Genomic DNA, 27,036 nt, shown 5'->3' on the forward strand with positions numbered 1-27,036 from the left:
TCTATATGCATCCGAAGAAGTGGGCTGTAGCCCACGAAAGCTTATGCTCTAATAAATTTGTTAGTCTCTAAGGTGCCACAAGTACTCCTGTTCTTTTTATTAAATAAGTTAAACCTTAATGAATTATTTTTAATATTTTGGAGTTCATTGTATTAAAAATGTAAAAGATCAGCCTCAGATTCTAAAAAAAGATATTCTGCAGAATGATTATCAAACAACTCTGTACAAATTTTTTTAAAAATATGCTGGCTTCCTAGCAAAATGTTTGTTACCAAAACAGGAAAATGTGGAAGTATAAAATAGCAAAACTGCCATCCAGGAAATAAACCTGCCCAAGTCAATAGGTTCTCCTAAGGTGCCGGCCAATTCTAGTTACACGCACTTCTGTAGGAGAGAGATATAATAGACAATTTCCTGAAGTACTCTAAATAAACTTAATTTAATGAAATTAAACCTTACTGACTTAGTTTTAGCATGCATGTAGGTTTTTTACTATTTTTAATATGTCTTCTCTATACTGTAATTTTTAGCTTAAAAATAAGTATGCTTGCATGGGAAGTGCTGTGTGGTACCCTATAACTGTAGCAATTACACCTGTTAACCGTCTCTGAAGAGAAAGCAAGCAGGCATCCTTGAGCAAATTGTCTGCACTGAGAAATACACAGTGAAGGCAGGAAACCATACAGCCTAAAAGCACCCCAGTCAGAAGGGAGAGGGCTGCATGTCACCTTCCAAGAGAGGCAAAAGCTGGGGAGCTGGAATCCTGAGAGTGGGTGCCCTTACTGGACAACTGAAGGGAAATACAGATTCAGTTACCCTGAACTATAGTAGTGGAATGCTGCAACAATGTAAATTGTGTAAGTGCCAACAACAGTAAAAGCAAGTACTGCGGGGGAAAAAGCACAAAGGTCTCTGTAGTGGGGCAGCTGCCCCACTCCAGTAAAGAGGGGTTAAAAGCCAGCCCTTGGAGAGGGCCGGGGCTGAGAGAAAAGCCTAGGCTGATTGGGGAAACAGCCACAGCGGGGGCCACGCCCTAATCAGGCCACAGCTGGCCCTATAAAAGGGCTGCGAGCCAGGAGCTCAGGAGGACACACTCTCTCTCTAGTTTCTTGAGAGAGAAGGACCTGGCTGCCTGGGAGAGAAGGGTACCTGAGGTGGAGCAGCGCTGGGGAAGGGCAGAAGGAGCTGGGGAGCTCCAGCCTGAAAAAACCCCAGGCTGCAGGCCTTGAAAAAGGCCTACAAAAAGGTACTGGGGCTGCAGAGGGGCAGCCCAGAGATAGGCAAAGGCAGCAGGTCCTAACCCCCCTTGCTAATGATGAGTGGTTTACAGACTGCAGTCTGCCCCAATGAACGGGGGCTAGATGGAGACTGGCAGTAGCCACTGAGGCAAGGTGGGGATAGAGGGTTGGGGGTTCCCCTGGGTGGGGAGACCCAGATTGTGGGTTGCTGCTGTGGGCAGAACCCTGATGTAAAGGGGCACCGGGGTCCAGGAGGGACACGGGGGCCAGCAGCAGGCGAGACACTGGCCTGCAGAGGGCACTCCGGGCTGGAAGAGCTAATTCCCAGGAGGAGGTGCCATGCCGGTGAGTCTTCACCCTGCCACAGTCTCAATAGTCTTTTCAGGAAAGGAATAATGGGGGGGAAAAAACAGGGAAAGTGAATTATAATTAGCTAAAGAAAAATCACCTGGTTGAGTTAGGCAAAAAAAGGCAGATCAATACTGAGGATCAAACAAAACCACAGCTAGTAAATTTGCTGTATTCTAATGACCAGTTAAGGAATGATGGTCCAGATTCACAAAGAATCTCCAGCCTGCTGACAGAGGGTCCAGCAGACAGAGTGAGTCTTGGAGCCAATGCCCAAAAGAGGGAAGAAGCTGGCAATCATAGCAACTGTGCTCCATCCACACCACTGCAACAGGAGTGATGGACAGCTCCACAGCTGGAGCAGAAAAGGGACAGAATGCGTCTGGAAACCCAGCAGCTCGCAGACCAGGGCAGGCAGTGTCAGTACAAGAAAAAACAGAAGGAGAACCAGCACCAGTATGAGGAGCACCAGCAACAGCTGGAGGAGAGAGAGAAGGTTAGGGAGCACCAATATCACTGTGAAATGGAAAGACCAGGCTAGCAGAACCAGAGTTCAACAGGTGGAGCCAGTCCCCGGGTACTAGTACTGGTGAATGGTGTAGAGTCCAATCTATTTCCTTGTTTTAGGGAGGGGGTGAAATGGATGTGTTCCTACACATCTTTGAAATGGGATGTAAATTGAATAAAATGGGAAAGGAGCACATGGTAAGGTACCTGGCTCCACTACTGTCTAGGACAAAGGTCTTGGACATTTTTATCCTAATGGGAAGGGCAGACTATAAAGATTATGAAAGCTGTAAACAAGCTTTGTTACAAGAGTGCAGGGAATTCAGAAAAAAAGACATGACTTATGCTGATGTTTCAAATCAAATTAATGGTTATGTAAAGACATGGGGAAATATATGGGAGGGGTACCACTATCAATGAGGCCTATGAATAATAGGTATATAAGAATTCTATAAATTCTGGCACCGCAACCTGAAATCATGGTTAACAGACAAAATCCCAGAGATAAGACAGTTACCTTTTCCGTAACTGGTGTTCTTCGAGATGTGTTGCTCATGTCTATTCCACAATAGGTGTGTGTGCTTGCCACGTGCACTGGTGCCAGAAGTTTTTCCCCTAGCAGTACCCGTAGGGAGGGAGCACCCCCCGCGACCCCTGGAGTGGAACCTGCCTGGTGCGGTATAAGGGGAGCTGCACGCTCCCCCCCACCCTCAGTTCCTTCTTGCCCGACAACTTCAACAGAGGGGAAGGAGGGTGGGATGTGGAATAGACATGAGCAACACATCTCGAAGAACACCAGTTACGGAAAAGGTAACTGTATTTTCTTCTTCGAGTGATTGCTCATGTGTATTCACAAAAGGTGATTCCAAGCTATCTCTGTTGGAGGTGGGTAGGAGTTCACAAGTTCCCAGGACGGAGGACAACCCTGCCGAACCCGGCGTTTTCCCTGGTCTAGGAGACGATCGCATAATGCGAGGTGAACATGTGAACCGAAGACCACATGGCAGCCCTACAAATGTCCTGGATGGGGACGTGGGTCACGAAGGCAGCCGACGAGGCCTGCACCCGAGTCGTGTGTGCCCTCACGATGGGTGGCGGGGGGACACCCACCAGCTCATAACAAGAACAGATGCACAAAGTGATCCAATTAGAAAGCCGCTGGATGGAAATCGGCTGCCCCTAGCACGCTCAGCCGAGGCGACGAACAGTTGCGAGGTTTGCAACCAGGAAGGCCACCTTCCATGAGAGGTGAGACCAGGAACACGTGGCCAGCGGTTCAAATGGGGGCCCCATGAGACGAGCCAACACCAGGTTTAGGTCCCACTGTGGGACTGGGGGTCTAGAATATGGAAAAAGACCGTCCAAACCCTTAAGGAACTGGCCAGTCATATCATGGGAAAAAACGTGTGCCCTTGCACCAGCGGATGGAAGGCCGATATGGCTGCCAGGTGCACCTTGACCGACGAGGGCGCCAGGCCCTGGGTCCTCAGGTGGAGGAGGTAATCAAGGATAAGCTGGATCAGGGCAGTCACCGGGGAGATGCCCTGGTCTGCCGCCCACCTAGAAAACCGGGACCACTTCGCCAAATAAGCACGGCGAGTGGAGGGCCGTCTACTTTCGAGGAGGATGCGCTGAAACTGGTCCGATCACGTCCTTTCCTCTCCACCTAAGCACTGAGCAGCCACGCTGTGAAGTGAAGAGACGCTAGGTTGGGATGGAGGAGGCGGCCCTGGTCCCGAGAGAGCAGGACCGGGCGGAGCGGCAACAGCCACGGCGGAGCTACCGCCAGTCCCGTGAGGGTCCCGTACCAATGCTGTCTGGGCCACACCGGGGCAATCAGGAGGACCTGTACCTTGTCCAACTTTATCTTCTCCAGGACCCTGCTGATTAGGGGAAATGGGGGAAAGGTGTAGAGAAGCCAGCCTGACCAGGACAGGAGAAAGGCATCAGAGATAGCGCCTCTCCCCAGTGCCCCCCCCGGAGCAGAACCGGGGGCATCGCCGGTTCTGCCGAGTCGTGAATAAGTCCACCTGGGGAGTTCCCCACCTTCGGAAGAGCTGGTGGGCCGGAAAAGTCCCTGCTCAAGCGATCCACCCTCTCGTTCCGGGCGCCCGGTAGGTGAAAGGCCTTCAGGTGGATGTCGTGGGCTATACAGAAGTCCCACAACCTGAGGGCTTCACGGCAGAAGATCGGGCCCCGCCTTGCCTGTTCATATAGAACATCAAAGCCGTGTTGTCCATGAGGACCCTGACTACCTTGCCCTTCAGGTGCAAGCGGAAGGCCATACACGCCAGCCGCACTGCCCTGAGCTCCTTGACGTTTATATGTAGGGTCAGGTCTTGTGCCGACCACAGGCCTTGGTTCTGAAAGTTCCCCACATGTGCCCCCCAACCAAGGTCTGATGCATCGGACACCAGCTCCAACGACAGGGTCCTGTCCCTGAACGGGACTCCTTGGAGCATGTTGTTTGAGGCGGACCACCACCGTAGGGAGGCAATCACAGAGTCCAGTACGGTGAGGACCTTGTCCATCCTGTCCATGGCCTGGGAGAACTTCGAGGCCAACCAGAGCTGGAGGGGCTTCATCCTGATTCTGGCGTGACGGACCACGTACGTGCACGCCGACATGTGACCCAAGAGTTGCAGGCAAACCCTGGCTGTTGTCACCGGGAACCTTGTGACTGAATCGATGAGACCTTTCAGGGTTTTGAACCTGTCTGGCAGGACTCCGGGCACGGTGCCGAGGACGTACGTCCCACCGACTCCTTTCTCGGGGGTCTGGAGAGGGAGGCCAATGGTGCTTCCCAAGCTCCGGCCACCAAGCGAGCTCCCACCAGGGGCTGTGCCGGAGGCCACAATGCCCACTGGTACCATTCAGCCAGCCACGATGCTCGGTGCCACTGCACCTGCTGTGGCGCTGGCAGGACCAGCTGTCCGGGTTGGCTGGCCCGGCCCATCGAAGGACGGCTACAGATGGAAACCGGGCTGGCATACGATCCGCTACTGTCCCTGGACCAGGAGAAGCAGTGGTGCCGGGATCTACGACGGCCACGGGACTGTGATCTCGACATAGAGGACTGGTACCAGCGGTAATAGCGGCTCCGCGAACGGCCTCGACTGGTGGACCCGCGACAGCGAGACCCCGACGCTCGGGGCTGCAATGTCTTGACGGAGACTTGGAGCGGGAGTCCGAGCAGGAACAGCGTCAACGAATGTGCCATGACCGACTGCAGTACCCTCTCCGAGACGAGGACCAACGGCAACGCCTGCCGTGGTCCTGTCGATGTTCGCTCCTTGAGGACGAGCAGTGCTGCGAGTCCTGGCCGGACAAAACCCAGCCAGACAATCTGGTCTGTGTTGAGGGCGATCCACCTGGACTCTGCCCCGAGCGGTCACTGGGCGGTGATCGGCATCAGGAACGATCCCTCGACCGAGACCAGTACCGGGTCGGAGGCAGCTGTGGAGATCCCAACAGCGGCTTGCCTCTGGAGCGCGGGGCCAACATCGGCGGCGCTCCAGGCACCAGCATGGACATGACGTCCCGGGCCGCCTGGAGGGCTTCAGGCGTGGAAGGTATCCAGACATCCAGAGAGGCCTGTTCCAAAGGGGCCGGGCTACTCCGCTCAGCTTGAGTCGGAGGCCTGGGGCCCGGTGGGGATCGAGGACTGCCCGACATGGGTCTAGCGTCTGGCCCAGATTTCTCTCGGTGCTGCTGCAAAGAGGGAGTCTTCTTGGCCCTCTTGGCGTGCCCCATGGACGGGGAGCAGTGCCGACTGGTCAATGATACTGGAGGATTGCGGCATACCAATGCCGCGGTGCCGGGTACCGGTTCGGAGCGGCGTGCCGGGGTCAGGGTCAGCGCCGACTTCATTAGGATGGCCCAGAGCCTAATGTCCCTTTCTCTTTTGGTCCGAGGCTTAAAGGACTTGCAAATCTTGCACCTTTCGCTGATATGGATTTCTCCCAAGCAGCGCAAACAGTCTGCATGTGGGTCACTTCTTGGCATGGAACGCCTGCAAGAGCCGCACGACTTAAACCCCGGGGCACGGGGCATGCCCCGGCTCGGGCTCACTGACTAACTAAACTAAACTAACTACAGGTACTAACACTGAACGAAGGAACAGTTCTGAGGACAAGCTACAGCAAAGCTGGAGCAGAGCAGTTCCAACACACCTTCACTGGCGGCAAGAAGGGGCGGGGGAAGGGAGAGCACGCATCTCCCCTTATACCTCGCCAGGCAGGCGCCACTCCAGGGGTCGCGGGCGGCGCTCCCCCCCATGGGTACTGCTAGGGGAAAAACTTCCGGCACTGGTGCACGTGGCGAGCACACACGCCTATTGTGGAATGCACATGAGCAATCACTCGAAGAAGTAACCATACCCAGGAAATGGGCTGACCAATATGCAGATAAGTTTTCGATTAAATCCAGGTTGACTAATAGGAAGGAAACAGGATCAGATGACAGGAATCAAGCCCAGGCAAAGACCTGCACCCACGAGGGAGGGAAACCAAATCTCAAAAGCCCTGGATCAGGAGGAGAAATGGTGTGCCATATGTGGCCAGCAGGGTCACTTCGACCAAGAATGCTCACAACACCCACTGAGTGACATTGCAGTGCTGGGAACTCCAGCTGCACCTCAACCTCATAGAATTAGCTGTGTGACTGAACCTCCAGAGGGAGAAAGTCACACAGCCAGTTTGCCAATGGCATATAATGTTCATGCTAAACCATTCACAACCCATATCATTGCAAACATGTCTTGCTGCACCTTCATAGGTGCAAATCCATCCAATCAACAGTGGGAGCAGAAGGTGGTGGTTAATGGAGATAAATTCACTGTATAGAGAGATATGGGGCCAGCCAGGATTATAGTTTAGTCCGATATAGTGAAGCCCCATCAAATGCTGCCATAGTGTGAAATGTGGGTTAAGGTTCCTGGTGTGAATGCCTTCATTCTACTTACAGCACAAATTTCTATACAGACCCAGAAAGTGTAAGGTGTATTTTCAGATATTCCATATTCTTTGCTTTTAGAAAATGATGTTATAGCATTGAAAACAGAAAGACTAAACGACTCTCTTAGTTAGCCTAAGACAGAGAAGAGAGTATGTAAGCAAAATGTAAATAGAATAGCTAACAAGGGGAAGAGGGAGTCACATTCCCCATCAGTGTCCAAAAAGAATCAGGTTGCAACTCCAGTTTGCAATCTACAAACACCTGAGGAGGAAGGGGATGAGATTGCCTGCTGCTTCAAAGAAAGGACAAGACTACTGACTTGAAAGAAAATTCACTGTGCCCAAAATAAAGGAATTAAGCTCTCTGCCAGGCCTTCAAAAGGGACCCGGAGCAGGACAGAGCAAAATAAAAGCAGTGCATGTTTGAGAGCCACCGCACAAAGAGGCAGCCCTGACGTATTTGTCCCTTTGAGCCAAAGAATGTCTGCTTGTAATATTCCCACGGGGGTTGGGGAACCTCAATCCAGAAATGAGGCAGCTGACCACTTGGGGAACCAAGAGACACCATATACACTCCCAGGAAAGTGCATGGGAGATGTAGGTGGGAAAAATTAGGTCTCAAGTTTACACCCAAAAGTTGTGGAGCAACAAGAGTAAGAAGGGGCATGTAAAAGATCAGCCTCATAGGGTCTAAAAAAAGATATTTTGCAGAACGGTTACGCAAAAACGCTGTACAAATTTTTAAAGAAAATACGCTGGCTTGCTAGCAAAATGTTTGTTACCTAAACAAATTAATCGTGAAATTATAAAAGGTACTAACAAAACCGCCATCCAGGCAATAAATCTGTCCAAGCATTCAGTCCAGGGGCGCCAGAACAGGGTGCGGGGGGCCATGGCCCTCCCACTTTTGAAAATAGACGGACCTGGCCCATCCACTTTTCGCCATGGGCTTGGCCCCCTACACCTCCTCTTCCGCTCAAGCCAGGCCAGAAGCTGGAGCCTGGCCCAGATAAGAGCAGCCCAGGCAGCTGTGGAGAGCCAGGGACTCTCCACCTGCCTGGGATGGGGGTGCCGAGAGCAGCCCTCAGTCTGTGCCCCTCCCCCCAGACTCCCATCCAGGGCAGATTGCGGGTCCGCAGCTCCCCACAGCTGCCAGAGCGGTTCTTACCATGGCCCGGCTGCAGCTCTTCGGCCCCTGAGGCCCCGCCCCTGGCCAGGCCGGAAGCTGGAGCCTGGCCCGGTAAGAGGAGCCCGGGGAACCCAGGCAGCTGTGGGATGCCACGGACCTTCCACCTACCCTGGGTGAGGAGTCCGGGGGGCAAAGACACAGGCCAGGGGCTGCCCTCAGGCTCCTCCCCACCCTGGGCAAGTGGAGGCTCCCAAGCCAGGCTCCGGCTTCCAGCTTGGCCAGGGGGCAGGGCCTCAGGGGAAATAGGGAGACAAGGGCGGGGCCACAGGAGGGGTGGGGCTTCGTGGCTCCCCCACTTTCAGGAAGAATGCATTGCCCCTGATTCAGTCAGTGGGTTCCCCTAGGGTGTCAGCCAGCACCCGAATTACACCTACTTCTGTAGAGGGACATATAATGCTCTAAATTTCCTGCAATACCCTAAATAAACTTATTAAATTAAATTAAACCTTAATGAATTCATTTTAACATCTTTGGAGTTCATTGTTTCATTAAAAATCAATTATGTATGTGTTATTGTGGAATTGTGTGTATTTCCATAGGAAGGTAAATAGGAGAACACCAGGGGATAATTCAGCAAATTCACTAAGATTGTAACATTTCCAGAGAAGCCACCTCCCCAGAAAAGTTCATATATACTAGGTTTCTGGAGAAAGTAGTTTGAACAACAGACCAAAAAAGGTTTTTAAATAAATAGCCTGGTTTTAAACTGGCTCATGGCCTTCTTCCTGATCCAGCAAATGGACAGGGCCCTTGGTTTACAGAAAGCCCCAATCCTCAAGATAGGTTTGGAAGGAGTTGGCCTATTGAGGTCACATAAGACTGGGTGCTTGTTCTGAGCTGAAGCTGTAATAAACTGGTAACCACAAGAAATCTCCTTAGGTGAGGAGATTAAAGAACAGCTCCTGTCAGAATCCATGGTAGGGCTGTGGTTAATTCTGGCAAGCTTATTAGCACCCATTTGGGTTCTTTTACTGTTCTAAATGTTTTCTCTGTAATGCTTTTTACCTTACAAATAAAGTAGGCTTGCACAGAAAGTGCTGTGTGGCACCTTACAATTGCAGCAATTAAACGTGTTAACCATCTCTAAAGAAAAGCAAGCAGGTGTTCTCAAGCAACCTATCTGTGATGGGACCTGCACAGTTAAGACAGGCATCTGTGCAGCCTAAAAATACTCTGGTCAGAAGGGAGAAAGACATGTGTCTCCATCCAGGAGAAACAACTGGGTAACTGAAAGCCTGAGAATGGGTGGCCTTGCTGGACCACTGCGGGAAATACAGCTGCAGTTGCCCTAAACTGTAAGTGTGTGCATGGCTAACTATGCTGTGGAAAATACTGTGACTGTTCAGTGAAGGAGGCAAGGATCATCAACAGCCCATGCCTCATTCTTTGGATTGCTCTAAATTGACTGATGTGTTTACAGTATATGTTTTCCCATATTTACTGTAAGGAGCCTGACACTGATAAAAACTGTAAGCAAAAGGAACATGCAGTTTTCACACATGCTTCCAGGCATACCATAATGTACACATACTGAGACAAGGGCTCCACTGGACACAGCCATATCTTAATTTTGACCTCCTGTGCATACACATGCAACCTTAAGCAATCAAAGCACAAGAAGTGACAGTTAACTGTGAAACCTTAATGTGGATTCCCCCAAATTTTTAAGTATAATAATCTAAATATTTCATAGCACAAATAAATGCATTCAAAAGTAAATAACTAGCTATTAAATAAAGAGAAGATTGCAAGTCATTACCAGCCTATTGAGGGTGTGGTAAATCTTGTGAATATTTGCCAGTGTTGATAGATGAGAGTTCAGCTGAAAATCTAGAGGAAAAATAAAATTTAGTTGTGTCTCTTATCCTGGTTTAAATTACACTATGGAATATAGTTTTTAGGGCTAGAAACAAGATTTTATGTATTCTCTTCTTTTTTTAAAAACCCACTACCAGGCTCTGATGAAAAAAGTATTCACTCAGGCTTCATAACATCAATAAAAATCCCTCCCATCTCTTTGGGGAAAGGGACTGTACAATTTTTGCCACCGCATGGGAATTAGTAAGTGCAACTCATTAAAAGAAATTCTATGTATTTTTATCATACACACAGATCTCCTCCACCATCGGCAAAATTAAATAGACTTAAGTTCATAAAGCCAAATTTACCCCCCCCCCCCCCCCAAAAAAAAAACCAGGATCCATGAAACAGAGTTGCCCTCCACTCTACCTATCCTATCACTTTCCCATCCGTCCCTATGGTAAGTTAATATCCAAAGCACATTCCTTCTAGGAGAATTTGATTAACTATCATAAACATTACATTTTTAAGTTAGTTTGATTACTATAAATGCAAATACATATTCTCCAACGAAAGCGATGGGAAACATTTATACAGGACTTATGCTGACTTTTGCCTACAGATACAAGAGGCACAAAGCAGCAATACCTAGCTAAGGAATGAAAAAAATAATTTTGTATTTCCTTACTTTTGATGTCTCATGCAAGATTCTTAACCTGAGTTTACATTTAGGTTTTTAAAACTCCTCCCCATGCCTAAGGCTCCTTCATGTCCAACACTAAGTCCATGGAATTCTTCCATGTATGCAAATTGTAATATTCTTGCTAAAAATAAAAGTATGCCAAGGGTTAACTTTTGCTAGCTTTGGATCTTGTCAGTAGTGAAGCACAGTCCAGCGCCAAAGTGCATAACCTGAGAAGCATCATAGTTGGGACTAATCATGCAAACATTACCAAATGTAGTGATAAGTAGCTCTATGAACTTAAATGAGACCAAAAACGGTAGTGAACATTTGTGTAACACTATCTGAACAGCCCTCTCAGCCAAAGAGATATCAATCACATAACCAGCATAGCCCTCCTGTATAAAAGAATTTTACTTGGAGGATCCACTAATACCTAGGGTGACCAGATAGCAAGTATGAAAAATTGGGACTTTTTGGGAAGAGGGGGGAGCACAGTTGCCTGTATAAGACAAAGCTCCTAATATCAGGACATATGGTCACCCTACTAATACCAGTCATTATATTAAAGCATTTCTGCACAGAAACATTTCATTTGTCTCTCTCCAGCTTCTAAACAAATAAGACAGTCACAGAAAAAAGCAAAAAAATATAATTTCCACACCTCCATCTTTAATATTCCAAAACAGTCCTCAAAACACACACTCTATGGAAAACAGAGTGCAGAGGCAAGGTATGTGAGACATTAAAAACTAAGTCTATGTAAAAGTACAGTACAATTCCAATTATTCTCATAGGAGGAACACCGCTGTAAGAGAAAAGGTGTAGTTGAGGGAAGTCCCAACTTCTTAAGAATCTACATTATGCCTGGATTTGGAATTCTCTCATAATAGTGGATAAAATAGTGTTTTTAACATTTCAGAGACACAAAGTCATAGTTTTTAACTCAGTACCTTGGCTTCAAGGAATAATTTTGCTGATCTATAATTCTGTTCCTCACCACACCTGGTATAGCTTAATTCAAGGGCAGACCACATCTTATTACTATACTCTATTAACCATGCTGGCTAGATTCTCTCACATTGTTTGATTTACCCTGATTTTTTCCAGCCAAATAAGACTGATAAAAAAAATTGCACTATGAAAGCCAAAAACTGAGTTACTCTATATAAATAATCTATTCAATACGGCAAGTAATTCCAAAAACAAAGGGACAGAACAGCAAAATCAGAAGAAATTCCTTTAAAAGAGACTAACTGAAATATCAACAGCCAAATTCAATAACGTTTATGGACCTTTTTGAGACATGATGGTAAGTACACGTACTGCTACACAGCAGACTTGGCCTTGACTTCTTGTTTAAAAAGAAGTCTCAAACCAAAAACCTTTAGGGACTGAAACCATGCACCTGAAGCACACTGCTACCATGAGAGTGAAAACAATGCTGCTGATGGTCTCAGAAGAATCTCTTCATTTATCATTTGCTGAAATGACAACTGCTGCAACTGTGAGATGGCGATGGAGAACCTTCGGTACATCACGAAGTGCATGCGTTATCGCCTACATACCTTCCTTCCAAAGATGTGAAATAGTAGTAATGCAAGTCAATCCAAAAAGGATCTGGACACTTCAATCAAAATGAGTAAAAAAAATAGTTTCAGGTACTAAATTTTTTCTTGAGCCCCCCCTTACAATTTGTCCTTTTATAATCAGTTTTCCTACTAAAAAAATCTGATCATTTGTATTATAGTAGCACCCATAATGTGCAAGGCACTGTCCAAATATAGTGAGACACAATCCCTACCCTAAGGATTTCACAACCTAAATATTATTCTTTTCTCTGTTGCGAGGTGAAAGTTCTACACAGAATAAAATTGAGTATCCAGAGTAACAAAGCATAGAGAGTAAATGAGCTGAAAAAGTTGAACAATTGTTCAATTCTAAACTAAGAGTTACAGTAATTGTGGGTGGTACTTGTAACAATACTAGGCAAAATATTTTCAATCTAAAATAGGATTTAATGGTGCCCATTAAAAGAAAGAATGTGTTATATTAGGGGTTTCAAATACACTTAATTTATCCTAATATCGAATATACTTTCTCATAGTTATAGTCTAATGGAAATGTCTTCAAATTTTAAATGAATGTTTTTAAAAAAAATTCAAACTATCACATTTGATGGGACCTACACAAAAATGTTTCTAGGTTGGTTTTTTTTTTTTATTTTTTTTATTAACAGCAGCAGTTAAACCCTAGTCCTTCCCGAGTTTTCTGTATTCATGTGAACATTATTAATGATAATGTGAAAACAGATGACATTTTAATTCTAACTCCAATCAAAAGGGAAAAGATAAAAAAAAAAAATCACATCTTTTCCTAATTGGTAAAGTGGTGTTACACATTCAAAATCAAAACAATAGAAAGTTTGGAGGGATTTAATTATGAAAAGTAAAGGCTAGCAGTAGGCTACGGAACCACGTTAAGGCTCTCAAAGCTCCTTCTGAGCTAGCAGCACAGCAATTAGGAACCCCAAGCTTACAGGGAAGGCAGTGACAGAACCCCTTACTGGTCTGGGTGATCCCCAAAACATCACACCTACATCCGCCAGGAAGCCATCAGGCTTTGGACATCGTGTTAACAACATGCAGTAACCAACTACAAGTGATCAGTGCAGAAGTCCATCACAGAGCCAATATTTCATCAGTGGGGGACTCACACCACAGATTTATTTGTCATGGACAATAATACCAAATGTCCGCACTTCTGCTCCAGAAGAGACTTGAGCCTGGGATCACAATCAGATGCTTCTCTCCTTCGGTGGTCTCAAGGTCTCCTATATACCATTTTCCCAGTTTGCCATAAGTTGGTGTCTCTGAAAAACTAGTGATAAGAGTAGAGTTGGGGATCTAAAAGCATTTGAAAACATCTTAAGAAAAGAAATTAAGTCAACATTGACTAGTTTTCCAAACCTGGAAAAAAGTAGGTCTTGAAAGACTAAGGTCCTGCCCACACTACAACTTTAACTGAGTTTTTCGATTAATAGTACTGCTGGCTTTATACATGGTCCCCGCACACCCTTTGACTTAAACACTGTTAGTAATAATCATGGCAGCTCATGTTTTGCTAGCCTAGGAGTGTTAACAGGATACCCTAAGCATGACTGTGTCACCAAGTTAGCCAATCTTCCTCTTTCCTAGCTACGTAGAGAGGGACATCCCCAAAGTGCATTACCCCATATGATAAATGGTTCTATTTATCATATGGGGTAATGGGTACTTCATTTCTTGGGGTAATGGGTACTTCATTTCTTGCAGAGGCATTTAGGGATAGCTGCCCAGATTTTCTCAGATTGCAACGTACAAAAAAGGTAAAAGGTTGTGTGTGGATGTGCATGTGCAACTCTGACTGTGATGGCAGAAGATTTGCTGTATCCACACTTTGAATCATGTAACCTGTTAAGATGACCATGCCTCTAACCAGTCACAAAACCGGTGTTGTAGTTTTAGGATGGGCCGTGGTTTTATCAATACTTATTGATTTTATACACCACTTTTCAAACTGATCCCACATCTCAGAAAAGTGAAAAGCAAGACAAGATATAGAATGATTTTATTTCACACTACAGCTCTACATGAACAGAGATGGAAACATTTTCACAACTATTATCACCTCCCCCTTCTCAAGACCAATTATCTTGTAGCCAAAATTAGAGGGAACGATAGAGAGAACAAGCTAAAATGCAGTCAGACCTCATCCCATTCTGCCCAGAAAAAGGAAGAGGAGGGTTCATTGAGAGGCCAGTGGTCCCACAATGGATGGAGCTGCAACAAAACTTAAACCTTAACTGAAAGTAGACTAGTTTCCAGCAGTTGGAAACACTCCTTCAAGAAAGGAAATTTATAGTGAAAGTGTTTTTATACATTCAGAAGAAGACTGCTAACACAATAGCCCACTACTTAAGCTTACATGGGACAGCTAATGCACAGGATATTCTTCACTAGAATGAGTGATGGGTCTCAGAGTACACCGATTTGTCAGACACTACTCAGTTTTTTTCCTGCAGGAAAATGAGGTAGTCTATGGTAGCTGAATTCCATGCAATTTATTGTGTTGGGGTCAAATGCATGAGATCTAAATGCAAGTAGCTGACCGGAGAGTCTGCTTGCTCTGTGGCCATTAAAAAGACTAGTTTATGGCACTTTCAATAAGATATGGGGCTTGCCTTAGTGTCCTTTGCCAAAACTGAGGTACTGTGTATATCTGTCCATTGGTTTCCACTCTAGTGCTAACTGTGTTTCACTGGGGAGTGAAGCTATTGCTGACTCCAGATTTCCTAAAATAGTTCATTCTGAAGCGTCACAAAGTATGTAATATAGATAAAGAGGGAAATACTGCTAACATTTTCCAATCCCAAAACTGTAAAAGGGGGAAAGAGTTGAGAAAAAGAAGTGTTCCAAGCCTATGCGTTTCAAGCCTTTTTGGTATGAAGTTCAGTAGAAAATGCTGCCTGAATTAAGAACAAGTGTTGACACAGTTGGCTTGGGCAGGTCAATTATTCACGATCAATCATTATGTGACCAAAACCAAAAATCTACAGAAGATAGAAAAGAAACTACATAGCGTTTGCAAAATGCCCTTCATCAACTATCTAACAATCACGGCCAAAGCAAAAGAACCTGCAATATATTTGGCATGTTTCTAGAAGAAACAGATTACAGTCAAGGTGAGAGTCAGTTTAAGACTACAGATCCCCCTGGAAGATCTGCCTGAGCAACTCAATGCATAAAAACCAACCCAAAAGGCTGAATGGATTTTAAAACATAGTAAAATTCTACTGTGCATTTGTGAAATTTCCAACTTTAAGTGTTCAAGTTTAAAACTGAACCAATTTTCTTCAAACTTGGCTTGTGTTTCAGTTCTCATTGGAAATCTAACTTACCTTTGGTTGTTGTCAAACTACCTGAGTGCAAACTTGATTAGAACATACAGCCAAGAGTATTACCCACATGCACTTGTATGAACTACAAACGGATTTATTTCGCTTGGGCTTTCAAAAAAAAAAAAAAAAAAGTCACCTCGGGATTTGAACAGAGTAGAAAATTAAAGGCTAAACTAATTAGTTTGCAAAATTGAGTAACTAAAAATCTCATAACTGAAGCTAAAATAGAACCATAACTATTGCGCACAGTATTGATTCACTACCAATTAACACTGGTATTTAAAGAGATTAGTAACTGAAAAACAAATAAGACCTCCCTTAAAATTTTGGAATGCTTATCTGGGTGTGTGGGAGAATCTACATGAACTCTCTCTCTCTCTCTCTCTTTCATTCATACCCATTGAGTCTAAAGTATTTCATTAAACTGATATGCAGATTAACTGCCATATCTACTGTTTATATTGAAAAGTTAAGTATCCAACTAATATCCCCGTATTTGGTTGTTTTGTTCTTTTTTTATTTTCCCCTCCATGTGTACTCATTTAAAATCTAGATCAGAGCCACCTCTAATTGTTTTCTATTAGTGAGGGCAAGTCTACTCTACAAAATTAAGTCAACCTAAGTTAAGTCAATGTACAGTTGCCACAGTAATTAAATCGCTTTTGCACATCCACACTATGCTCCTTGTGTCGGTGGTGCACATCCTCACGACTAGCATTTGCATCAATGCAGAGAACAGTGCACTGTGGGTATCTATCCCACTGTGCAACTTGACACCATCTAGTGCTGGGTGTTTGGGGAATGATTTGCAATGCTTCATGGCGCAAACAAGCTGCAATGGGGTGACTGGGAACATGATTTGAACGTGCCATGATTCAGTTTTCGCCATCCCATAATTTTATCTGCACCCCATGATGTGTCGCATCTCTTTTCAAAAGTCCCGCAAACCCACACATCCACCATCTCTGTGTGAAGCATGGATCCTGCACAGCTCTGCACTATTGTGATGAGCATTGCGAGCACAATGCGCCTGATCCTGCAGTATTTGCAGAGCCACGAGAGGAGCAGTGGGGAACATGACTGGTGAGACCTCATCTGGAATATTGTGTGCAGTTCTGGTCTCCCATGTTTAAGAAGGATGAATTCAAACTGGAACAGGTACAGAGAAGGGCTACTAGGATGATCCGAGGAATGGAAAACCTGTCTTATGAAAGGAGACTTAAAGAGCTTGGCTTGTTTAGCCTAACCAAAAGAAGGCTGAGGGGAGATGATTGCTCTTTATAAATATATCAGAGGGATAAATATCAGGGAGGGAGAGGAATTATTTACGCTTAGTACCAATGTGGACACAAGAACAAATGGATATAAACTGGACACTAGGAAGTTTAGACTTGAAATTAGACAAAGGTTTCTAACCATCAGAGGAGTGAAGTTCTGGAACAGCCTTCCCAGAGGAGTAGTGTGGGCAAAAGACATATCTGGCTTCAAGACTAAGCTTGATAAGTTTATGGAGGGGATGGTATGATGGGATAGCCTAATTTTGGCAATTAATTGATCTTTGATTATTAGCAGGTAAATATGCCCAATGGTCTGTGATGGGATGTTAGATGGGGTGGGATCTGAGTTACTACAGAGAATTCTTTCCTGGGTGCTGGCTGCTGAGTCTTGCCCACATGCTCAGGGTTTAACTGATCGCCATATTTGGGGTCGGGAAGGAATTTTCCTCCAGGGCAGATTGGCAGAGGCACTGGAGGCTTTTCGCCTTCCTCTGCAGCGTGGGGCACGGGTCACTTGCTGGAGGATTCTCTGCACTTTGAGGTCTTTAAACCACGATTTGAGGACTTCAATAACTCAGACATAGGTTAGGGGTTTGTTACAGGAGTGGGTGGGTGAGATTCTGTGGCCTGCATTGTGCAGGAGGTCAGACTAGATGATCATCATGGTCCCTTCTGACCTTAAAGTCTACGAGTCTATGACAATTCCTTGGTGGGACATAGAAACAATTCAAGGTTGTTGTTGATGTTCACGGAGCAGCTGCAGATGATGGAGTGCCGGTTCTGGGCCCGAGAAACAAGCACTGACTGGTAGGATCGCATCATTATGTGGGTATGGGATGATCAGCAGTAGCTGCAGAACTTTTGGATGGGCAAGGCCACATTCTTGGAAGTGTGTGCGGAGCTTGCCTCAGTCCTCTGAAGCAGTGACACCAAAATGAGATCTGCACTGACAGTGCAAAAGCGAGTGGCAATCAGCGTATGGAAGACTTGCAACACCAGACGGTTACCGATCAGTCAGGAATCAATTTGGAGTTGGGAAATCCACCGTGGGAGTTGCTATGATGCAAGTGTGCAGGGCTGTTAATCGCATCCTACTATGAAGGACTGTGACTCTGGGCAATGTGCTGACAGAGTGGATCGTTTTGCAGCAATGAGGTTCCCCAACTGCAGTGAGGCGATAGATGGCATGCATATCCTTAGTTTGGCATCAGACCACCTTTCCAGAGTACATCAATAGAAAGGGCTACTTTTCTGTGGTACTGCAAGCACAGGTGGATCACTGGGGACGTTTTACTGAAGTCAACACGGGATAGTCAGGAAAGGTGCATGACGCACGCATCTTTAAGAACACAGGCTTGTTCAGAAAGCTGCAAGCAGGGACTTTCTTTCCAGACCAGAGGATTACATTAGGGATGTTGAAATACCAATAGTGATCTTAGGAGACTCAGCCTACCCCTTACTCCCATGGCCCATGAAGCTGTAAACTGGCCACCTCAATAGCAGCAAGGAGCACTTCAACTACAAGCTCAGCAGGTGCAGAATGCCAGTTGAATGTGCCTTTGGCCGCTTGAAAGACCACTGTTGCTGTCTACTCACGAGATTAGACCTCAGTGAAAAAAATATCTTGATTATAGCTGCCTGTTGTGTGCTTCACAATATCTGTGAAGCAAAGGGAGAAAAGTTTCTGCTGATTTTGAGCAGCCAGATACCAGGGCTATAAGAAGAACTCAACATGGAGCTATGCGGCTCAGGGAGGCTTTGAAAGACCTTTTTAATAGTGAGTCACAGTAATGTGTGTTGCTGTATAGTGTGCTCTGCAGGGCCGGCTCCAGGCACCAGCGCAGCAAGCAGGTGCTTGGGAAGGCTAAGGGGAAGGGGCGGCTCTTCGGCGGCATTTCAGCAGCAGGTCCCTCGAAGAAAGCGGCGCGGTGGACCTGCCGCCGAAGGGCCGCCGATCACGGCTTTTTTTTTTTTTTTTTGCACCTCGGTATGAACCTTGTAAGGAGTGTTGCATGTGCAGTACTATAACATTGCAAATACACCTATTGCTATTATCTGTGAATGTCGTCAACTCCAGCCAGCATATGTTGTGAACTAATAAAGATGAATTACGTTTCCATAAATAGACTTATTCCAAACTTATACAAACAGACATATTTATAACTGAACGAAACTTTATAAATACAGGGAAAGAACCTTTGAAGGGGAAAGAACAGTCATTTCCATTTCACAACACATACATCGACTGTCTCTCTCACAGGTCAGTGTATGGGCGGCTGTGATTGCCTGTACTCTCCCCCAGAGTGGAGCGGTAGGGGTAGTTGAAGCAGCCCCAGACACCATGTGGAATGTGGGGGTGCATAGGTAGGTCCCAGAATGCAGTTCTCTATGGGTTGCAGAGTGAGGAGAGCACAGGTCTGTTGAACCTGAAGGTCAAAAGAGCCTCCAGCATGTTTGTTTGCTACTTGAAAAGTGCTAGCATCTCCTGCTGGATGTCTCTCTCCTTTTCCTCTTCTTCGTACTATCCCTGTCCATTCATTCTGCTAGGGCAGGGGTAGGCAACTTATGGCACGCGTGCCAAAGGCGGCACGCGAACTGATTTTCAGTGGCACTCACACTGCCTGGGTCCTGGCCACCGATCCGGGGGGCTCTGCATTTTAATTTAATTTTAAATGAAGCTTCTTAAACATTTTAAATCCCTTATTTACTTTACATACAACAATAGTTTAGTTATATATTATAGACTTATAGAAAGAGACCTTCTAAAAACGTTAAAATGTATTACTGGCACGCGAAACCTTAAATTAGAGTGAATAAATGAAGACTCGGCCCACCACTTCTGAAAGGTTGCCAACCCCTGTGCTAGGGGATTCTCCAAGCCTTGTGCTCGGTATCCGAAGCACCAGAGGCTTGCAGGATCTTTTGGAATGTCATCCTGCATCCTCTTCCTTCTCCGTCTCATCTGGCTGAGCCACTCCACTAGTGTGGATAGAAAGATCTCAAGGCCACATTTCCAGCTGCAAAAGATACAATGCACAGAGGTACTACTGTGAGTGTATTCACAAGATATATGCAAACTTGGTATACTGAAGTCACTCCCCTTGATCCACACAAGTTACAAACACTACATTCTCACTTCCCTTTGGGATCCACAGAGCATGGTGCAGTCCCAGCCATATTGAGTACCGCCCAGAGGGAAGGGAGCAAATTGGGACAATGCGAAGGGGGAGGGGGCATGGAAAGGGGGGGAAGGAAACACACAGGCATCAGTATATGCGGATAGGGAAAATGAACTGAATACTGACACCATTTTCCACAGGCAGTAGTGATTTTAGCTGATATCTCACTCCTGAGGGTAACGGAGGGTGAAAGGGAATAGCCCCTGCATGTGTCCGGCTGCAGACTGGGCCCATATGCTGCTAGCCCTGTGTGCTGCAATGGTGCCTGCTGAAGTAATTGCAAAGTGGCGTGGGAAAGTGTCCTAAGGCTGCGGAAGAAATAATGCAGCCCTCCCTAGAGGATTGCAGACTACCTTCAGGAAAGTTTCCTCAAGATTTCTTTGGAGGATTCATGGGACATCCCGGTGCACAGAAACAAACTGTTCTGCAGGGCCTCCTCTGCCTAACTCTACATGGAAATGAGAAGCAGATAGTGACTGTCTCTATGGGTTATTTCACTACCTCTTCTAACATGATTAAAAAAGAGTAAATGAACAGATGTGTCCCTGCAATACCAAAGCAAACTGCATACTTACCAGAGGTCCTTCCCCTGCATCAAGCTCACCCATGCTGGACTGTAGGGACAGGCTCAACTGCTCTGGAGTCAAAAAAAAGGCCTGACTCGCTGCACCACTGGATCCCCTTGTCGCCTGTCCCCCATAATCCTCCCCCTTCTCATCCAACACTTCCTCCTCGCTGTTCACTCCAAGGGCTGTGATTCCATCTCCCCCGAAGTATCCATAGAGCTCTTGGGGGTCGTAATGGGGTCTCCACCGAGGATGGCATGCAGCTCTTCGTAAAAGTGGCATGCCTGTGGCTCGCACCAAAGCAACTATTAGCCTTGCTTGCCTTCTCGAACGCCTGCTGCAGCTCCTTGGCTTTCACACAGCATTGCTGCAGGTGATGCAGGTCCCTCTTGCAGCCCTTCTCCCCCATACCTCGAGCAATCTGCTCATAGATATCCACGTTTCTATGGCTGGAGCAGAGCTGTGCCTGCACAGCCTCTTATCCCAACAGACCCAAGAGATCCACCATTTCCTGTGTACACCAGGCAGTAGTGTGTCTGCAGCATGGAGCCAGCATGGTCAGCTAGGCAGTTGTTAGGTGAGCTCTCCACACCAAGCAAACAGGAAATAGAATTTCAAAAATTTGAGGTGCTTTACAAGGAGAGGGGCGTGTATCTGTGTACCTGGCAGCCAGGCAGCGGAGTTCAAAATGGTGACCGGAGGGGTCATGGTGGGGCGTTATGGGACTCCTCCTGAAGGCTACTAAAGTCAACGTATGTAATGCAGTGCCTACTACATCATCCTAAGCACTGTTAAGTCAGCATAGTGACCGAGTTACATCGGCAGGAGCGACATTTTAGTGTAGATGCTTACAGAGTTAGGTTGACGTAAGCTGCCTTGCATCGACCTACCTCTGTAGTGTAGACCAGACCAAAACACAGATATATTGGCAACACTGGGACACAGTGAAACACTGGGACACAGTACGACAATCCAATTGCTGGATGTACCCAGTACATTGTTCAGCAGTTAGATTATAATAATTTGACTTTGAAGCCAACATCCCCTGAGGAAGAGAAAAAGAGGAAGGTAGGAAAGAGAGGGAGTATGCTCAAAATTTTATTCCCTGAACCTAGTTTAAAAAGGAGTATGATTGCACAGTGGAGAAACAGAATTATTTACAAAAATTCCAAACTACAAAATTTCATACCAGCCTATCTAACAAAGCCACTTAAAAAAAAGAAAAAAAATTACCTCTCCTCACTCAGGCAAACCACATTAACTGGAATCAGTTTTAAAAATAGTTAAGTTTCAGCACTGAGAAAACCTAGGTCTGCCTACAGACTCATAACAGTGTCTCAGTTTACCTTGTAAAGACACTTTAAAATGAAAACCCAGATCTGAAATGCACCAAGATTTTCAACAAGGTCTAAAACCTACAATTTCCAAAATGCACAGCTTTGAAACCCTATATTCATAACCAAGGGCAGAAAACAAAAAGCTGAAGATAAGGGTTTCTTTTTTCTGAAGAATCATACTAAACTTTGTTCTGGTATGTTTTAAAGATACAGCCATAAATTAACATTAAAAAGCAGAGAAAAGAACCAAAATTTGATTCAGTGAGGCGAGTCATTTGATGCACTAATTTACACCTGACTCAAAGCATAATATGTTATTTTTAAACTCAGCTATAGTGTGAAGTGTTGCTAATCAGTTTCACAGGTCACCTACAACTCAGGATTCTAAGATTACTTATTTCAATCTGCATGTGGCATATAAGGGCAAGTTAAAAAAAAATATTAGGATTTTCTCCATAAAAAAAAGTTATTCCACTAGGTAGCTGACAAATGTTAACAGTAACAGCTGGCCTAGCTACAGCATTGCACTACTTTAAACATAAAATTAATTTTGACATCACACCTTAATTAAACCAATACAAAAGGCTATGTGGACAGTTATTTAGTTTAAACCAAACTTTTTAGTTTACCTTAAATTAATTAAAAACAGGTTTGAGCTAACCCAAAATAATTCACTCTTAAATCAAAATAAGAGGGTCCCCACAGGGATTCGCTGTTTAATTAAAATAGATTAACTAAACCAGTGCAAATGTATGTATAGGCAAGGCCTAATACTGGATGAGTTTTTGCAATATGCCATGACTTGCACACATATTAAATATGAAAATGGTTGTATACATTCCTAACTGAAATAATCTTAACAAAATGTAAAGAGGAGTAAAAATATTGGCTATGGTTCAGTAAAAATCAGTGCCAACAATGGGTACCTGGGGAAAAAAATAAAGTCTATTTCTACCACCCAATTTGGCTCAAACAATGTTTCCATTGGTCGTGTGTGACATGTTACTTAGCTAATATTCAGAGACTCCTTCCTAGACTGAAGAAGTATTAGCAGTTGTAACTCATCAATGATAAAGCAATATAGAACTCAAGTGGCAATTACCATCTCCACTGGAAAACTGGTCATAAACAAGAGTGCATAATTTGCAAATGATCTTCTGATCTTATTATGACGTAGAATTCCCTTTTGTTATTTAGCATTTAAGGCATAATTTCAGGTTCAAATTATAAAGGATGATATAGGAATGTAAATAGAAGGGTAAAAAAACTGTAGAAATTGTTTGAATACATAAGCCTCCACCCCTCAAAAAATGTATAACTACAAAAAAAGATTTTTCACCCCACAAGATGCATTTTGTTTACAGTTTTTGTTAGTTTTAGTTATCACTATATAGGCAGACTGAACCAGTGGTAGTGTTGAGTGCTCAAGTATTTACAATGGATATAGGAGTTGCATATTGTCATGGGTCCTCCAGTACTTTTCTTTCCTCCTCAAGCACAAAACTCATGCAAAATCACCACCCTTATAGCCAGCTGTAGCCCAGTGCCTTTAGAAAAGCATAGGAGACATAGTATCTAAGGGAGTCTTTCCCTAAGACAGAGAAATAAGAATTCAACCAGGACCAAAGAGGAAGAACAAGAAAAATCTTTTTCTTTCAATGTCCCCAAAGCCAGAGAGGGACAAAAAAGGGAGGAAAATAGAGAATTGGTACCTCTAGATGAAAATGTCAGAGAAGATCACACACAAGAACAAACCACACTAAAGTGTTAGAATCACACACATCCAACACTCCTCAGTTTGAAAGAATGGAGACAGGTGATGAGGAGTAAAAGCCACTCCACTTGCCATTAATGAAACTCATTATGTGGCCTTATAATACAGAAGACAGAAGTGATTTCCAGTTATACTCACTGAACTAGCAAGAAATCTTGAGATGACATGTTTGGTTTGGGGATGAGGTGGGCAAGCATACCTCACATCTTTTAGGGAATGTTTCAAAGCAAGTAGTCATCCTCAAAGAAGGATTGAAAAAAAAAAATGGAGAAGAGTTAGAAACTGGATTGACAGAGTTCATATCACCGGAGAGCAACAATGGAGTTTAGCAAAATCAAAGCTCTGAGGAAAGAATACAAGAATGAGGATTGTTCATGTCTCATCTTAGTCTTGTTCTAGACTCATATCAATATATGTACAGGTATGCTATTAAGAGAACAGTTAATTCTTATCTCAATCATTCACATTAATCAACGAGAATAGAAGTATAAACTAGAGACAACAAAGTGTGTTAATTTGGGAAAATATTTATATGTAAGTAGACATACAAGGTTATAAATTGCCAAGGAGTTAAAGAATGGCCATCACCAAAGAGTTTAATATCTTCTGTAGTCTTGAAAATATCAGAGATGCTTGAGAAATAATTAAGTCCTTCCTGATTAGGTGGAAGAGGGAAGAAAAATCAAAGGATTAAGTCTTGTAAAATTACCATAAAAGCTTACCAGCCCAGGACATCTACTTACTCAAACCAGAATACTAATGGTAAAAAAAAGTTATTTTTTAAATCTATACTGAAAATGAGTTACTCACACTTGAGGAGCAAAGTTTTGCAAGGCTTGATTAGTTGGCATAGAGATTTCTTATACCCAAATGATTTTATGAAAGTGAGTAAAAAAAAAAAAAAAAAAAAAAAAAGGAGAGAAGAGAATCTACAGAACTGTCAGGGACAGTTGCATTTCAATGCACACTGTGGAAGAGAAAGACGGCGAGAACCCAAGGCCAGTGACAGCTGGAAAACCTGAAACGGTACTCTCAAACTTTCCTACTGAGAAATAAAAAAAAAGACCTAAGTGGGCATTGGATAACCTATAACGTCCCAAATGAGGGAGCAGAGGGAAGTGTCTATCAGATCCAGCTAACACATCTTCAGAATAAGGGTTTTCACCTTTATTTTTTTCCTTAATAATAACTTCTGAAAAGATTGAATAGAACATGAAACATGTTTATGTGCCCGTATCTGTATTGCAGAGAATGTGTTTGGGGGATAATTATCCTACTATTTGTCTATATTATGATAAATATATGGCATTATATATATTAAAACAGGGTGATTGTAACCTCAAGCTTCAAAGTATAAACTATGCACTGTAGGTAGGGCTCAAGAGAATTTTATTTACCAATGTACATTTTACTATGCCATTAGCTATGTAAATTTTGGGATGGTATATTTTTACATTCCTTTGAAGCAACAAGTGCTGGTTACCAGCTCCCAGGAGCTATAGCAATACAAATTAATAATAATCAGACTTGCTGGAGCAATGACCCAACCCCATATGGTTAAATATACACTATGTTCCTATGCCAGGCTCTTTTTCTCCAACCTCTAATTTTTCAAAGGTAGAAGATGGGTTTAAGAAAATCCAAGATGTACAGTGTCTCTTCTAATAGCTATTTTCAGACTTGCAGAGATCACCCAAAATAAGAAAGAACATATGAAGAAATAGTGATGTTCTAGATCAGCCTTTGCCATGAGATAAATAAGTGCTTGTTCTCAGTGCTGTCTCTGATGGGTAAAAAGAGACAGGCAGCAACCTCATGTTACTGAGACAGTCTTGTGCTTGGGACTGTAGCCTCCTTCCCACCCTTTAGAGGTGGAACAAGATCCTGAAGCACATTCTTATCTGTGCTCAGCATCCCTGCCTCCTCGCACCTCAGCAGGCAACCTGTTCCTAAAACAAAGCCTTGCCTGTGCTCAGGACCCCTGCACCCTACCTCGGAGGCGGAGGGCATCGCACCCCAGAGACAAAGCCCTCCCTGCAATGGGCAGCACGCTGCCCAGCCTCCCCTCCTGCTCCCCACCCCAAGAGAGCTATTTCTGGGACAGCTTTAGCCTCGTCTCCCAGACTCCCACGCCGGTGTGGGGAGCACGTCCCTGCCTGAGCTCCCACCGCAAGGTGCCTAGGCCGACCCTCACTGCGGGGCCCCCCGGGCTGGCCCCAGAGCATCAGGCAGCAACTTGCAGTTACCCAAGCAGGGGAGAGTTGGGGCGCGGTGCACGCTGGGAGTTGGAGTCCCCCCCGGCGCTGAGCCCAACCGCGCTGTGCAGCAGGATAGACTCCCGCTCCCACAATGCACCAGGCTCGTTCCCCTTCACAGCCCGTTTCTCCCGCACCCGGCTGACACTGAACCCGTTAAATTACCGCCGGTGGAACGAGCCGCAAGGCGGCGCCCGGACGGGACCCCCCTCCCAGCACGCCCGGCACCAGAGTGGGACCCTGCGGGGCCGGGGCCGGACTCGGGGCTCCTGGGCAAGGTTGGAGAAACTGCGTCACAGCCTGTCAGCGCCCGGGGTAGTGGCACAAACCGCTCCCTGGCAGAATTTCCGATGCCGCAGAGCCGGCACCGGCTTGGCCCCCGCCCCCGCCCCCGCACTTGCGGGGTCCCCCCAACCTTCCCCCACCGGCCCCGCCGCGGCTCTCAGGTGCAGGGCGCCCTCACGGGGCTCCCGTCAGATGCCCCCGCAAATGCCCCCAAAAGGCCCCACGCTGCCCCCGTCCCACGGGCTTCCCCCCTCGGGCCCCGGGCAGCGCCCCCAGGACGGGCTGCGCGACCCCCCCCTCCGAGCCGCGCCACCCGCGGGCAGAGACCCCCGCAGCCTGCCCCCTGCGGGCGCCCCGCAGCAGGATGCCCGGCCCGGGCGCTACTCACTGACAGCGGCGGCATCCGAGTGCATTTTCGTGCAGCGAACACACCGCCCGGCTGGGCTCTCTCTGTCTCGATCTCCCAATCACAGAGCCCAGGCACGGGGCCTCCTGCCCCGCCCACACATGCACGCCATTGGCTCGGGCTGGCTTGCGCTAACGCCTGCCTCACTGCGCCATTAGGCCACGCGCCTGTCATTCCCCCGTGCCTGGCCCACACCACCTGATACGGCTACCTCCACCGTCCTATTGGTTCTAGTTATCAACGATTACCGCCTCCCCGCCATACTGATTGGGCTTTGCCTCTGTCAATTATTTCTGGCT

At 45.8% G+C, this 27,036-nt stretch overlaps 1 protein-coding gene across 2 annotated transcripts in view; it reads right to left on the bottom strand.

The window, feature by feature from the left end:
* DCUN1D4 (defective in cullin neddylation 1 domain containing 4) overlaps positions 1 to 26,794 on the bottom strand; it is a 71,293-nt gene extending 44,499 nt beyond the window's left edge. Inside the window, exons 1-2 of one of the 2 annotated variants that reach the window (XM_024216219.2) lie at positions 26,720 to 26,794; positions 9,997 to 10,067 (exon numbers count right to left, since the gene is read on the bottom strand). In XM_024216219.2, the coding sequence (XP_024071987.1) occupies positions 9,997 to 10,067; positions 26,720 to 26,744 (96 nt within the window). In that variant the 5' untranslated portion in view covers positions 26,745 to 26,794. The remainder of the gene's footprint in view (positions 1 to 9,996; positions 10,068 to 26,719) is intronic. The other variant, XM_024216224.2, reaches the window with a different exon arrangement.
* Positions 26,795 to 27,036: the final 242 nt, after the last annotated feature.

This window comes from Terrapene carolina, unplaced genomic scaffold (genome assembly GCF_002925995.2).
Source record: "Terrapene carolina triunguis isolate 2854851 unplaced genomic scaffold, T_m_triunguis-2.0 Scaffold66, whole genome shotgun sequence".
Classification (NCBI taxonomy): domain Eukaryota; kingdom Metazoa; phylum Chordata; order Testudines; family Emydidae; genus Terrapene; species Terrapene triunguis.